The 15560-nt window shown below is 47.0% G+C and overlaps 2 protein-coding genes across 2 annotated transcripts; both read right to left on the bottom strand.

The window, feature by feature from the left end:
- Positions 1 to 14: 14 nt before the first annotated feature.
- On the bottom strand, positions 15 to 6949 carry LOC135815333 (ras-related protein Rab-23-like). Its single transcript, XM_065328615.1, has 6 exons — positions 6212 to 6949; positions 5929 to 6014; positions 3358 to 3514; positions 3071 to 3153; positions 1062 to 1136; positions 15 to 788 (listed from the first exon to the last, which is right to left on the bottom strand). The coding sequence occupies exons 1-6, from the start codon at positions 6373 to 6375 to the stop codon at positions 616 to 618; spliced, it is 738 nt and encodes a 245-aa protein (XP_065184687.1). The 5' UTR covers positions 6376 to 6949; the 3' UTR covers positions 15 to 615.
- A 1089-nt stretch (positions 6950 to 8038) lies between these two features.
- Positions 8039 to 13652, bottom strand: LOC135815332 (uncharacterized). The gene is made up of 6 exons (XM_065328612.1): positions 13258 to 13652; positions 11993 to 12233; positions 11123 to 11243; positions 10336 to 10504; positions 9504 to 9677; positions 8039 to 9184 (listed from the first exon to the last, which is right to left on the bottom strand). Exons 1-6 carry the CDS (start codon positions 13387 to 13389, stop codon positions 8987 to 8989), a joined length of 1035 nt encoding a protein of 344 aa, XP_065184684.1. The 5' UTR covers positions 13390 to 13652; the 3' UTR covers positions 8039 to 8986.
- Positions 13653 to 15560: the final 1908 nt, after the last annotated feature.

The raw sequence follows: 15560 nt of genomic DNA, 5'->3' as shown, positions 1-15560 counted from the left end.
GAGAATGAGCAGGATTGGAGGAACGGTAAGATCATGAGCTAGTATTAATTAAAGGAAGAGAGGAGTGGGCATGATCTCAGACAATGAAATCATACTTGTGTTACTGCATTTCTTGGCTGCTATTCGGAATAGGCCCAGCGACAAAATAACAATCTTTTGTGTTTGACCATAATCATACATGACTTGCACCTACTATGCACATATCCAGTATTTTCTTTTGAATATGCTCATGTCACAGTTCGCATAAAAACCAGTATCGGAAATAGTGATCAGCGGCTCTCCCGAGCAGAAGCAGCGCTTCCTCAGATAAGAAGCTAGCGGTCACACTCAGAGCTGCATCATCGAAACTCAGCACCGTGCACCACTAGTCCCACACATGTATATACGTTATCTCAAGGGTTGTTGTGTGCTGGGTTGCGAGGAGACGAATGGTAGTTGAACAGGGTATTCGACCAGTCAAGCTACGCTTCTGAGTGCGAGTCGAATGCAGTCCATTTTGTCCAGAGCGTCCAAGCAGAAGTATGAACACGAGGCCTTCTGTACCGCTTGAGAGGTTCTGGTGCTCAAGACGGTTAAACTTTTCCATTTAGATGTGTCAACACGGCAAGCCTGGCACTATAATGCACAGAAATCCATTTTGCTCTTCTTGCCACCCGTTCGCTGCTTTGTTGGCTTTGTCGGTTTGATCTGGAAGCCACCGGGACGTGAGCCGCCTCCTGCGGCGGTGTTATTGCCAGCTGAATTCGTGCCACTTGATCCATTCTCGGCTCTAGCGTCAGTTGGCTGACCTGCAAGCAAAACAAAGCGTGCCGGTGTAAGCTCATAGTCCTTGGGAAGAGTAACGGAACTGCAGCAGCTAACAGTTACCTCATTTAGACCTACCTACCAACTGCATCTTCAAAGGTTTCTTGTACAGAGCACAGAGCATGAGTCTTCTATCTTACCTATCCACAAGCAACACTTCATTAACTTAATACTACAACACCCGGCCACTGTAAGTATCCACAGCAGAGCCTGCACATATTTGATCTATGATACAGAGCATGGGTATTCATTCTTACCTATTCTCTGCTGAGGTGCTGGTACAAAGTCGCGGTCGCGCTCCTGGAGATGTCGCTTCGTCAAGTACAAAAACACTGCAGGAACAAGAACGACAAGAGGCAAATGCATTATCTTATCTGTTAGGCCAACTGCAACCTACAGCAGCTCCATTAGTACACATTGTCCATTGTAGTACGAAAAAGGTGATATGCTGCAGGGAAACATGATCCCATCAATCGCGAGTGTAGCCATCCATACCATACACATGCCAATACACAACCACTGTACAGTCAGACCTCGCTTAACCGCACACATCTGTTTTCCACAAAAATATCCGGATAGGCGAGGGAACCGGATAACTGAACACACATACTGTATATGCATGTGGCATGTCAAAAGCGGTGACATTGTACATACATGTAGACGGGTCCTATGCAGTACAACTAGCGTGCACAGTATGTAAAACAAGCGAGAAAAATGACAAGTGCATGCAACTGAGTGCTGTCCGCATGCACCCAGCACAGGGGCCAGCAGGTCAAGGACCTCATTTGCTTGTACAACTAGCTTCTGCAAGCCACATGCAACCGGATACGACGAAGCTTTTTGTACACATTTTAACCAGTTTGTACACACAATCATGCACCGGTATGCGGATCGCGAGGTCCGGTTATGTTGTATGCATAACATATGCTGCACATTGGTAACCAGCGATTTTCTTCCGGATGGCGAGGGATCCGGATAAACGAGGACCGGATAAGCGAGGTCTGACTGTACTGGTTTCTCATATTGCCTAGTTCCAAGAGTACACAACCACTGTACTGGTTTCTCATATTGCCTAGTTCCAAGAGTACCGGTATGTAGCTCCCCACAGACTATATAATATAGTGTGCAACTACTTCTCATACGCCTCCTTCAAGATACATTTTCAGGATGACGTCACTTTATGATGTCATGTACCTGACACAGTGCACACCAAATTGGATTGCGCACAGTCAACGTTGCATCTCCAATGCATGCATAGTGCTGATTGCATCGTGACAAATGACGTAATGCTGAAAACGAGTTGTGACGGCTACCCATCAACAGTTGCATACTCTCTGGGGAGTTATGTACTCATGCTCAGCGGGTACCATCGCAAAGGATATTTCTCCCAGCCACCATCCTAACGCTCGTATACAGTAGGATGCTGATTATTTGAACGTCAACTATCCAAACGATTGATTATCCATAATGCCTGTTGGCACTGAATTGAAGGGACGAAACTGAATTCTTGGCTGATTTCTCCACCCGAAGCACCATTCAAATACTGTAAATATACAAATTTTCGGCAGCAATTTAATTTCGGCTATATTCGGCACCGACCCAAAAAAAAAAAAAAAAAATGTCACGGTTCGCGTGAGACTCGGCCAAAGGCCCAGTTTTCCGCATCCGCAGGAACGCCACCACCCTCTTGGATCAAGGCGCAGATGCAGCTCCTAAACGGTGGGAGGTGAGTAGATCAGACCCACCACAAAACGACCCAAAACGCCTAAATTAAAACGCCGATGAAATTTTTCACAGCATCTGTCGCACTATCATGCCCTCTACCCCACGCCGAAAATAAATCGCCGCCGAAATGTCAAAAATCGTGAAGTGCCGAAATTCTGCAGCGCCGAAATTTTGTATATTTACAGTAGTGCGCAGTATGTATGGCAACAGGTTGGCGTCAGCATGTATCCTCATGGTGTCCTTTCGAGGAGCTGGAGTGTGTCTTATTCCTGTGGTACTGCCGAAAAGAATGAGGAATGATGAAGACATGAGGGGATGTGCGTATTTTAGATAGATGTGTGGCCGCTGCCTTATCCAAACATGCTCCTCATGCGAACCCTCTGGAGACCGTCCCTCGCCCGAGGTGTGCGGATAATCGGTACTCTACGGTATTCATTTTGCCATGAACAACAATTCTCTCTTCCGCTGGTGAGACGTGCAGATTCACAACAGCACTCAGCTGGTAACTACTAACCTTCATTGACAGCTGGTAACTACTAACCTTCATTCACATTGTAGCTTTCCTTTACCGACGTCCGGAAGAAGCGGAGTTGTAGTTTTTTTGCAAGCTCCTCGGCTTCGTCCCTGTAGCGAGCAGATAAGCATACCCTTACCAATATGATTGTGAAAACAACAGGCATTGATCAGGCAGACCACTATGCAACAGTGCCAGTGGATTTGCATGCAAAGTTATCAGTAGGTTATTACAATAGTGAGAATTCCCAGATTGCTAGAGTGCTCAACACCGCAATAGGCAATGCAATACCCATGCATACGTGCCTAACTCACGTTCTGACTTTTGCTTCGTCGATCAGGTCGATCTTGTTCTGAACAAGGACCATGATGATGCTGCCCACCTCGTCTTCTACTTTTGCTTTCCACTTCTCAACGGCCTCGAACGAGTCCCGGTCGATTGTGGAGAACGCTAGAACGCATACTTGAGCACCTGGGCGAACAATTCACGCAAGAGAACATCACAGTCGACTGTTGTTATCAGTGGAGTTGTTTACCAATGAACATTTTTCGCCTTGCCGTTCGAGTTCACTGTGAATTCTGACAACTGACCTCACAGCTCCTCTCCTGTCAAGCAAATCAACTAGCAATGCTCTATGTACAATCTTAGCTTTAGTCATTCAATTATGGGGCACCATGTTGGATTCGACTACTGAAGCCAGTTTGTGAGAAACAAAATTATGAGAAAGTGACTTGTATTAAACACCTGCAGACTTCCACGTGGTGACGACGACGGCGTCACGCAGTTATAGATACACCAGATTGGTGTCTGTCACGTCAGCTTCAAGATTACAACCAAACCAGCCTGTTATTTAGAAGTGCTAGTAAGGACAATCCGCATGCTACTGCTGATTCGACGACCCACGCCGCTAATACAAATACAGAAGGCACTGCGTACTACGTTGTCAATCTGATTATAAAATCAATTATCTGAGTGGATCTCAGAACTAATTCCGCAGTATTGGACTCATTCATGCACACAGCTTGAGCACTTTATCATTGCACATGTTATACAGAGTGTTTCTCTCACATTTCAGTGAACAACAAAGTGTCAAGTGCTGTGTTCTTTCCCATGTCATCAATTGTTGGAACATAAACAACGTTTTCCCGGGAGGTGTAGCATCCTGTCTGGGTATACAACTTCTGCTGTACAACGTTGCCGGGAGTGCTAGTGGCACAGTGTCACTGTCAGCAATTGATCCACAGGGGTCAATGCTGCTACAACTAGCCAATTGTACAAATCAGACACGCACACATACTCTGTGCGTGTCAACACTACACCAGCACTAGCAGCACAGGTACATGTAATAATAACAGTTCAGTGCTACAGTTCAGGCTAGCTGCAGCTCAAGATTGCAATCAGCTGATCACTTTGCTGGACACTTACTTGCCCATATTGGCCATAACGGCTGCAAGCTATGTGTAGCAGCAGTTGTACAGGTGCACATGATGTTCTGTCATATCCAGTCCCATCAAGGCAAAATATATGTGACGAGTGCAGGTGGATATCCAATGTCATATCCAGTCCCATCAAGGCAAAATATGTGTGACGAGTGCAGGTGGATATCCAATGTTGCCTTTCTCTAGTACCCACTTGAAAACTACTGCAAAGTGTTTAGCTAGAAGATTAACACCCTGATCCACAACAACTACACTCCAAATATTTTATCCTGTCAGAGCGGGCACGCATCAAGACTCTGCTCAAGGCTCATGGAATAAATTGTGTATAAATACACCTCCTGTACGGAGAATATCATTGTTCCCCGCCAGTGCATTGTCTGCTAGTGCATTGTCTGCTAGTGCAGATCTGCACTGGGAAACTTCTCTGACCTGTGCCCAATCATGTATTTCCTGCTGAATGGGCAGTGCTGAAACAACGCATAACGAAAAAACACTAAAGGCGCTGAAAGGAAGCGCAGCAGCTCCCAAGCCCTTCCGACGAGATCTTGCTAAACGACCAGTGCCAATTCTACATCATGTTTCTCAACCTGTTGACAGTAGCCTAATTCCCTAGATCAAGTAAAGTGTTACTGTGTACTAGTAGTATTCTACTAGTCTCCCCAATGCCTTGTACCTTGTTGATGTAGTGATGAAGCATGCCAAGTGGTATAACAGGATTATTGGCGTGAACACAATGCAGCGGATATGGACATGGTGAGGACAGGGACATGGGCATGGTGAGGTTGGACATGGGAACTAGGCCATGTCACTGGGCCTGCTACTACTACAAGTAGTACTGAGACTGGCTGCCAATCACCAAAGTGGAGAAGGCAACACTTCAGTTCAGTCTGTGTTTGCAACTGCAGCACACTGTGTTTAAGTGCACAGCAGGGACAGGATGGAGTGTTGCTGGAGTAAGTCCTACTTCAAATCAGCAAATTTTCTTTAGTAGCATGCACATGCACGTACTGCAGAGATTTGTGGATTTGGGACTGCCTTCGACACACACCAGTAGGACATCAATTCCCACAATTTCTCTGCACGCTCTGTCTCATCAGGGGGCTACTGGCACAATCATGGTGACTCCTGGAACATGTCGCCTCCAACTGTGTTTCTGAGATTTTATTAGTTTAGTACACGTACCTACAGTAATTGGCTCAAACTGACAGCGCCACCATGATTCAACATCAATAGTCATAGTCATGATCATGTTCCATGTCATCCATTCTAATTTCTCGAATAACTAATGCTCCAGCAATCACGTGACAGAGATACATTGTACATTCCTAAAGAAAGCATTGTACCTGCCTCCACTGAATTCCATCAACGGAAACAAAGTTCCCAGTTTCAGTTTTCTCCCTGAAGCATAGTTACACACAACGCCACAACGCATGGCAATCGCCTAACCTCGATAGTATGATTTCGTGATAGCGTCGAACTCCTCCTGGCCTGCTGTGTCCCAGAGCATCAAGCGCACGTCCTCGCCTTCCACCCTGCAGTCGAACGCAGAGAACACAGACACGCACAGAACTTCAGAAGCAGTCGGCGCACACGTCTAGTCCTTGTTCTTGTTCATGTAGCACGAGTGACACGAGTCTGGGGCACAGCATGCACTGAAACATTGTGCTGCGACGTTCACCGCATAGACCAACAAATACCAACCAGTCCACAGCGACAGCATGAAACTCACGATAGCTGTCGTTCAAGAAAGTCCACGCCAATTGTTTTCTTGTAGTCTTTGGTAAAGATGTTCTTGCAGTAGCGCTGTATCATGCTCGACTTGCCCACATTACCATTGCCCACAACAACCACCTTGATTTCCGTCTCCAGTTCCTCTTCCATCATTCCAGCCATGCTGGTGGCGCTCAGTCCACTGTACTAGCGTTTGCAACAGACACAACGCTCGCCGCTCAGTGGGATATGGGAGAGAAAATGAGACTTTTACCACAATCAGCGATCTGCTTATTCCCAGCCTGCGCTAAACGGCGGTACAATGTACACCAGTTACACCTGCGCTGGCAGTGAGCGATCCAAAGCTAGATGCCTCCTCTCAAACAGTAACTGGCCTCCTTTTGTAATAACACTGTGTGCCGAAGGCGTCCTGGAGTGGTCTTTCGCGTTGCAACTGCTTGCCGAAGCGAAGTGCGTACTGGCGGCACTCGGTACCGCTTATGGGTCGGCGGAAATTGCGAGTTCCGCGCAAGACTGGGTTCACAGCTAGAGATGGGAAGATATTTATGGGATCAGTTTCCACAGCAAGCTAGAAAACAAAAGACGGGATGAGCATGCCAGATTCAGAACGAACCCCACTCAGAAACATGCTCACATCTGCGTCGGAACGACCCCTGATCTTCACTCTCCACCACTGCCAGTAGAGACCTACCGACCGAAAATCTACCGTGTGTCAACGGACGGCCGTAAAAATGATTGCCCAGAAAAGTGAAAACTGAGACTACGTCGACGATCGATCGTGCGAGGTCGCGTGGAGCTAGTAGGAGTTCGACTAGTAGGTCTACTATTGCGGACTAGCAGTAGATCTACGTGACGTTTTGAAGAGGACGTCGACGATCGATGCAACGGCTAGCTATACTAGCATACTGCATAGATCTACGCGTCGCTAGTGCGGACGCGGTTCTCGCCTTCTCGCGTGGACCGCATACCGCGTGATGACTGTTGCAGGGCCAACAACCTTGAACGGGGTCAACTCAGATAAGACTCTGGTAGTATGGACGAGGGGTAGCATGACCACCATTCAGGGAGTACTAAAAAAACCTACAAACTTTGTAGTACATGATTGTACAGCTGTACTCCATGGTAGATCTACTCCCTGAATGGCCTGATGCAGTGATGACCACTATTGGCACTAACTAAAAATTTAATAATTATTAATTTTATATTGTGACTTGATATGATGTTTGTTTTGTGTATCATGCACGTCATTGTACTAGTACATGTACATGTATGTGGTATCATGCATGGGCCCACGACTGGAATCTATCGTATGCAACTATGACAACTCATTTGCACCTCTGCCAGTTCTGGTGATCATGCCTCATGGTGGTGGGGAGTATGCTACCAGGTATTTCTACTGAAGCAATACTGGTACTGCCAGAGCAGGCTAGCAAAAACAAGTTTTCAACAAAGATGTCCGAACAGCGAGGGAATTGGATGACCCAAGCATCCGTCACGTTGTTCTCTCAGCGGCGCATTCGCCGTATATCTGCTCCACGCGGGGTCATGCGCCTTTGATTGGATAGTGAGGGGACTGGATAAACGAGGTCTGGCGGTAAATGTACTGCAATGGACCAACACAAACACCAGTCAACAAGAGCAAGTGCTGTATCAGTCATAGTGATTGTTTGTCAGACCACGTCGCCAAGTTTGTAATGTGCGAGTGAAGGTAGTGTGCGCGCGCGTGTGTGTGCGCACGTGTGTGTGTGTGTGTGTGTGTGTGTGTGTGTGTGTGTGTGTGTGTGCGTGCGTGTGTGCTACCATCACTATGTGCCGGACGAAGATGCTAGACTTGCTTGCTTCTTCGAAATTAGGAAAGGGAAGCAACATGAACTGATAACAGGCTAGTTCCAAAGCACAGGCTAGCTCACTGCATGACAAAACAATAGTCCGGTCACCGCGATGCACAGGCGATATTCATAAGAATCTGGGGAGATTCAACGAATTCTTCAAAAAGGATAGTAATATAGACCGGTGGTGATTTAGAATAAAATTGATAGTAAACATGCCACATTGCTGGAGCAACATGTTTTGATGTTTCTATAATTGATTTACACCGTAAATCAAGATCGCACAAGCGTGAAATGCTCGTCCGGACAATGATACCTAGGTAAGGCGTGTTTATGTAGTACACTTGTATCTACTTGAAGTAGTATTCCAATGGGCATTAATGTGCTCAAGCTGTATTGAATAGTCATGCACAGTGAAGCAGTGGTGGTGCTATGATGCCCGTCTTGATGTGGCAATGTAAGTCAGGTTAGACGTACCAATACTTCAGAATGTGTGGAGACGAATCAGCATCGGTTTGAGCATAGTCCATAGGACCATACAGTACATGTACTGCACAGCCTGCCATGCACATGTAGACAGGCAGTATGAACACCTTCGATATCATGCTCCTGTGGATGGTATTTTGTGCAATAGAATTGTGTATTGTAATAGGCAGGCCCTGATACAGCCATAGTCCAGCCAAACAGGCTCCGGACCTTGAATAGTTTCAACTGTGCTTTGGCAGACCGTCATCGAGACTGTTGTAAGAAGACGCGGCCTGCCTATAACGACCACTTCTCTGTGGATGCTCTCCTAAGCACATGGGCCCCGGTTACAGTACATAACTGGAACCCGGGGCAGTGTGCACATGTAACAGTATCCATTCCTGCCATCTCCATGGAAGTTTATATCCAGGATCACACAGTAGTGTTGACATGATGTGATTTGATGTGATGCACCGTGCTCAGTACTGAGGTGCAATGTTGACTGCCTGCACGATGATGCCCATAACCATACCAAAAAAGCTCCCCCACAGGATAATCCAGCCAAGATGAGGACGCAGCACTGCCTTCAGCATACGCGTGACCGTCTCCTGGTCCAGGTTTTCTGCACGTTGCGTGATGAACGCGTCCAGCTCTCGCCGAAATAGATGTACTGGCGTCTGCAAGGAATAAATTAGGCAGCGTACATATGCAGAGCCCAACACACACACACTATTAGAATAGGCAAGGTCACACAGCCATCCCACTCCTCCCATGGCATGTCCACAATCACCAGCCCTGCTCGTAGCCCCTTGTTGGCATGCCTTGTCTGGTGAGTCAAGTATGCTTCTCCCAATGCAAGGAGGCAACACAGTGACTGATGCAATCCGGTGGTGTACGATCCATCCCCACTACCTGCGAAGGCACTGAATACAGGATCACGCATGCGGATCAGGGACTTTCCCTTCTGCTTCCTTCGTATGCATCGCCTGCACGTACCTTGTTCAGCTGTCCCAGGGCAGTGAGGACTGCCGGAGCTAAGTCTGCGCTGGCGCCGATAATGGCGGGTTTGACTGTTGACTGGTCATCTGCCTTGACACCCACCGAGGCCAGCAGCTGACCCACCGGCTCATCGCGGAACTCATTGAGCCGCCGCTGAAGGATACTATCAACCTGGGAATAGTAAAATAACAAAAGCAACATCTGGGTTCATCTTCTGCTCGGACATAGATAGAATAGATTTGCTCACTCATTGCATGGTATGGCAACTATTGTGGTAGTACCAGGGAGTAGAGAAAATATTACTTTTATTACGACTCTGCTAGTACATGTACATAGTGCCCCTGTTACATTTATACTGCAGCCTAGGTAGACTGACAGAAGCTGAAAGTGTCAGGAAATAGCTGATACGTACCGATGTCAAATGTTAGGCCGGATAGTGTGTCCATCTCTAGCATTACAGGAACGTAGCATAGGGATATCAGGTGGTCCAGCTAAATAGGATTCTTGACCGGAAATGAGCATTTTTCGACAAAAGCCTCCGATATGCACACACTTTGCCAGGGTAAGTCAATTGTTTTAAATAGGGTCCAACTATGTCCAGACTGGCCAGACCGAGTGCTACGGCCCTGCATTAGTCCCAATAAATTGTACTTGAAGTTAGTGACTGTCAACTACCTGCAGTTAGCCATGCTCAATCGCCCACTCTGCAAGTTTTGATGTTTTGCATGTACATTGCACAATATGATATGCATAGCCTGTGATTGTGCTCTGTCAACAAGCAGTACTGCAAACTGTGTGACACATGCATGGTGTTGGTGATATCTCTCACCTCCGGGTTGGAGAGGAACTTTGCAATTTGTTGCGGCACATCGGCGGACGCAACGGCAGTTCTTGTCCGCTGGTTCACGTATCGGATGAAATGACGGCCGTCGAACACCGATGTGACCATTTCTTTCCGCAGACGAACTCGGATTTCCTTGAACCTTGCAGGCACAACCCTGTTGTCAAAATTAATTCACAGGATCAGTCATCGTGGGGAATTGCGCAACATTGACAATGATTTGGTCAGACATGCAGAAATCACAAGGATCAAGCATGCATGGAGAAGTCAAAAAGGGGATCATGACATTGTGAAACAACTGTGTGTTTGGTTTGCGGAAGCAGCACCTCCACTACCAGCTGCAGCAGCAACAGCAGCGGCGGTGGCGGTGGCAGCAGCAGCGGCGGTAGCAGCAGCACATTCCCCAATAGCCATGATAGCGCCGTGGATTACAGTCATGGCTAAAACATTTTTGCACGAAGTCCAATTCATACTTCATTCCGCATGAGGGGAATGCATCACAACACCAGTCGTGGGGAAAACTTGACTTGACTTGACTTGACTTGACTTGACTTGAGCTCAACTTGTTTGGCCCATCGCATGGCCGTTGTGGTACACATTGCAAAGCGTTTTCCGTGTCCGAACTGAAGTATGAATCAGGCTTTATGGGCTATACTTGAGCTTTGCAGTTTTTCTGAATTAACACTTTACTTGCAGGATGCAAACAACACTTGAAGTGAAATAGCCGCTGGGACGTAGACTATACGGCGTAGTACATGTTCATCACTGCACTTACCCACTGCCATACAGGAATGGTACCTTGGTAAACAGCATTGCCACAGCCAGCCAATTTGTGAAGCCGCCCATGAATCCGAACAGGCCAGCTGACAGGAAATAGCATGCCAGCCTTGAGTAACCTGTTGCAAAGAACGGTGTGCATGATGCAATGTACATGCTGGCTAACACAGTACTTTGAAGTACAGTGCTGCTCAATAAAATCCGATCAAGCGAGTCAATACTACACCGGGCGCTGTGCTCAGTGCCCCAGACCTACAAACACTGGGATGTGAAATGGTGCAGGGCGCAAACTTGATTCACGTGATGGGATTTCATTGAGCAGTGCTGTAGGAGATGTAGGAGATGGATGAGGCAGTTCAGACTAGCACTAGCATGTCCTAGAGTATGACTTTCATCGCAATGTTGAATCATCCTGATCTACCTCAATGGAAATCTAAGCTGTTATTCCTTGCCGCACTACGGCACTACGCACATGGAAGCTAACGTTACAATAATGTCTCCGATGGTTGAGTTTGTTATGACTGGATGCTAGCTAGTTACTTGAGAGTATTTGCCAACAATGCCTTTGAAGGCAGCACAGAAGACTGCTCAGGCACCGCCAAGCCATGCGTATTGTGTACTAAATCTTCATGTACAAGCTCGTGACCATGATTCATACCAGTGCTGTTACTACCGTGCCGTGTCCAGCAAACCTAGCCATAAGTTATTTAAACTGCTAGGCATCAAACCTGAAGAATGACGGTGAAGATGCCCCCCCCCCCCCCCACACACACACACTCCCTTCGCTGTGTACTGTACGCCTTCCCGGGACACCATGACTACAGATAGTACTGAGTGGAGCCTTCGAACTGCTTTATTGGAAACTTACCGTCTGAAGAGCAAGTTGACTTGTTGGACTGGAACAAGTTGAAGCGCATCACCAATCCCGTTGCAAGGATTAGTAGCATGACAACCAGGCTAGCATTTCCTCGATCCGTCAGCTGCACCAGCACACTCCATGCCTTTGCCGATACACGGGCGAGACATTTGCGAGTCCTTTCGCCTATCGCCACTCCAGGTCGCTGTGATGCAGAGATGTTACTTCCATCAGATGGGTCCAGCAAAGATTCCTGAAAACAAACCGTATAATTATACATGTATGCAGATCACCAAACAGTGTTCATCTTTTGTACAGGAGAACTTCCCCATCTACATACATCTCTATCTATTCACACTCAAGTGCAGGGGCGTCGGAAGGTAATTTAGTGTGGTACGGTCAGCCATCTGAAGTACAATTTACTCGTGGGGGAGGGGGTGGCTGAGCCGAAGATTTCGGAAAATTAGAGCCCAAATCAGTGCATTTTATTGATTCACGGGGTACTTGGGTCAAATAGTGGTACGGTCAATGTACGGTCAATACCGTAGTGACCGTACCGTGTGCGACACCCCTGAAGTGGCATTCCTTTTACAGGAGAATCATGTCTGTACACAGGTAGGCCTGGAAAAGGAGTGCACCATAATTCAGTCACTCTCCTCCAATCTGCTCTCATGCATAGTTAAAAGAATGCCTGTACTAGAAATGAGATTAGATTAGCTTGCACTCTCTGTGCACCACATATACGTTTAGAGCTGCTGAATCATTGTTCGTCTTCGCCGCTCAATTATTGTGGACAGACTTGTTCAGCCTGTTGGGTGTCCGTGTTCAAACGACAGAGAAAACATGGCTACTGTACTAGGATTGCTAGCTACACTACCAAAGGTATGGCGTCATGTCATGGACTGTACAATGTTCTGGTGATGATGATGTGTACCGCTAGCCTGCTGATTTCCCTGGATGTGCATGACACATACACTATGAAGTACATGCATCATGGTGTGGTATTCCACAAATTCCATTCATTGGGCAGATTCTTCACCTATTTTAAGGAGGAAATACTTTAACTTCTACTCGCATAGCAGTATTTGGTGGATACATACGAAGCTTGTCTACCTAAACCAACCAGTCCCTGCCATGGAGGCCGTGTCAGCCATGTCTCTCACCCAGCCATGCAGGCCGTGTCACCCATGTCTCTCACCCAGCCATGCATTACTAAACAGTGTTGTTGGATGTGCAGTTGAACCGTACCGGCGGCAATACCGGTATTACCAACTCACCCTTAGATACCGGGGCAAGGTGGCTTGTCCCCTCCAGGACTTGCTAGTGTTGCTGTTCGCCCTTGCGTTGCCATTCGTCCATCTTGGCTTACTGGCCACGCCTGCCTCTAGTATTTGCGAATCAGTGGCCATCCATTGATTTTCTTGGGGGCGGCCTGGCCCAAATCAACGCTACGCAGGATCAAGTAAAGTCTTTCGATCCCAGACTGTTGCTCTTCAACTTCAGAATAACACAGCAAACGCTGGCGATCGATTAGGTACATTTGGGGCGACGAAACGCGTGCGAATCGCTAGACAATCCGGTAATCAGGTAATGGTCTCAAGAAATACTAAAAGATAATTTCTGCAGGGAAGACAGATGACCACAATCTGTGACAAGAATAATTCTGGTGCAAAAATCCGCGTTCGGTCCGGTACCGCGGGAAACGTGTATTGTTAGTACAGTAAATATCGGATATAACGTGCCCCTTTGATTTTCGAAAATTTATCACTATATCCGGTGCATCACTATAGCCGATCATTTGCATGTTTGACCGACACATGGCACATGACTGCACATGAAATGATGCGTACACGCTGGAAAAAGCATGCTGAAAGTGCATGCATGCTCCGCGGACTGAGTACCGGTGCATGACACAGAGCAGTGCATGGCAGTGCAGTACGAGTACAGACTGTACATGTACATCAGGGAGTCGTAAAATATTATACGACTCCCTGATGTACATGTACTAGTACTTCGATACATCATGTGGCATGGCTGCTTCTTCAGCGTGTTCTCCAAAAAAAAGCCTGATCCGTACTCGCGTACTCGGTGTCCAACGAGTTGCGTAGAGCCAGACATGAGCGGCTGTGTACGTGAGCTAGCTGGCAACATCATCGTGAGAGGCAACACAGCCAGAAACGGACAAAAAGCGTGCAGAAAGATACAGAAAAGGACAATACCATACAAAGGGAGCGAGAGGTAGCGCAGCCAGAAAAGGACATGTGCATACAGAAACGGACAAGAGCATACAAAGGGAGCACATTGCAAGGGGTAGCACAGCCAGAAACGGACATGTGTGTGCAGGTAAAATAATGGGTTGGTGCAAAAAGAGATTATGAGTACGTCGAAAAAAACAATTGTTTTGTGATCATCACTCTTGATCATTATATGCGATATTTTCCTGTACATTTGATATGGTTTGCTTCCTGAAGTCCATCACAATAAGCGATATATCGGTATAGCCGATAATAGTGTATATAGTGATATTTTAGCTGTATTTTTTCTGATTTGATTTTGATTTTGACGTGTTCTATCACTATAACCGGTATATCATTATATCCGGTCACTTTATAAACGATACTTACTGTAATATTGTTACCGTCAGTGCGTCACGAGTGTGTGGTAGGATAGCCGTAACGTACAGTATAGAGACAGTAGAGCTACACTACAATGGTGTAGCCTGTACTGAGGCTGTAGGTCTACCAGGATGTGTCACGCTGTCAGTGAGCTGCGCAAGTGCTGTCCAGGTGTACCTGTAGCTGTCCTTGTGTTACCACTTCCCTCCCTCTAAATAATACAGCTGCATAAAAATATTCATTGGCTTGAGGGAAAGATGCAAACGGGAAAAGTCTGAAAGACTGAAGACAAATTCGACTGTCACCACCAGGACCAGGGCTAGGACAGGGTCGTAGGCCGGGACCTTCGCTTGATAATTGAGGCCCAGAAAATGATTATCATCTTTTTTTACTACATTGTGTGTTACAGCTGGGGATAGGACTATAATAGGAGTGACTTGCGAGGCAGTGGATCAATCGTGTAATTTCAGCGGTGTAGTGCATGTTGCAGACAGACTAATGGCGTCAGTGGTGATCGTTCTAGTCTTCATGGTGTGTGCGTTTGGTGATTGTGATTGGTCCACCCTTTAAAAAGTCTGAGGACGCAGTCCTACCTACAAGTACAAAGGCAGAATACTTACTAGCACTGGTATACAATGACGTACATGTACAGGTATCTCCTCCCACTGTAACCAGTGGTAACAGGCTATCATGGGTATCGTCTACTGGCTGTTGTCATGTGGCGACCTTGCATACGGTCGATTAGTAATCGGAAGAGCCACTGATATTAAATACAGTCGTGGCCGAAGAAATCCGACCAGCGAGTCAAAAGTAGCGCCACGTTTCCACTTCAATGACATCATGCATGTCCCCAGAACTGTTAGTGATGGGAGGGCGGCAGCGGCCTTGGCGCTGGTTTCTGCACGTGGGTTGAATTTCCTTGGCCACGACTGTACATAACATTGTACTATTGTATGGCATGGCAC

The sequence above is a fragment of the Sycon ciliatum genome, chromosome 4, assembly GCF_964019385.1.
Source record: "Sycon ciliatum chromosome 4, ocSycCili1.1, whole genome shotgun sequence".
Taxonomy (NCBI): Eukaryota; Metazoa; Porifera; class Calcarea; order Leucosolenida; family Sycettidae; genus Sycon; species Sycon ciliatum.
This window is presented reverse-complemented; position numbering and strand designations above follow the sequence as displayed.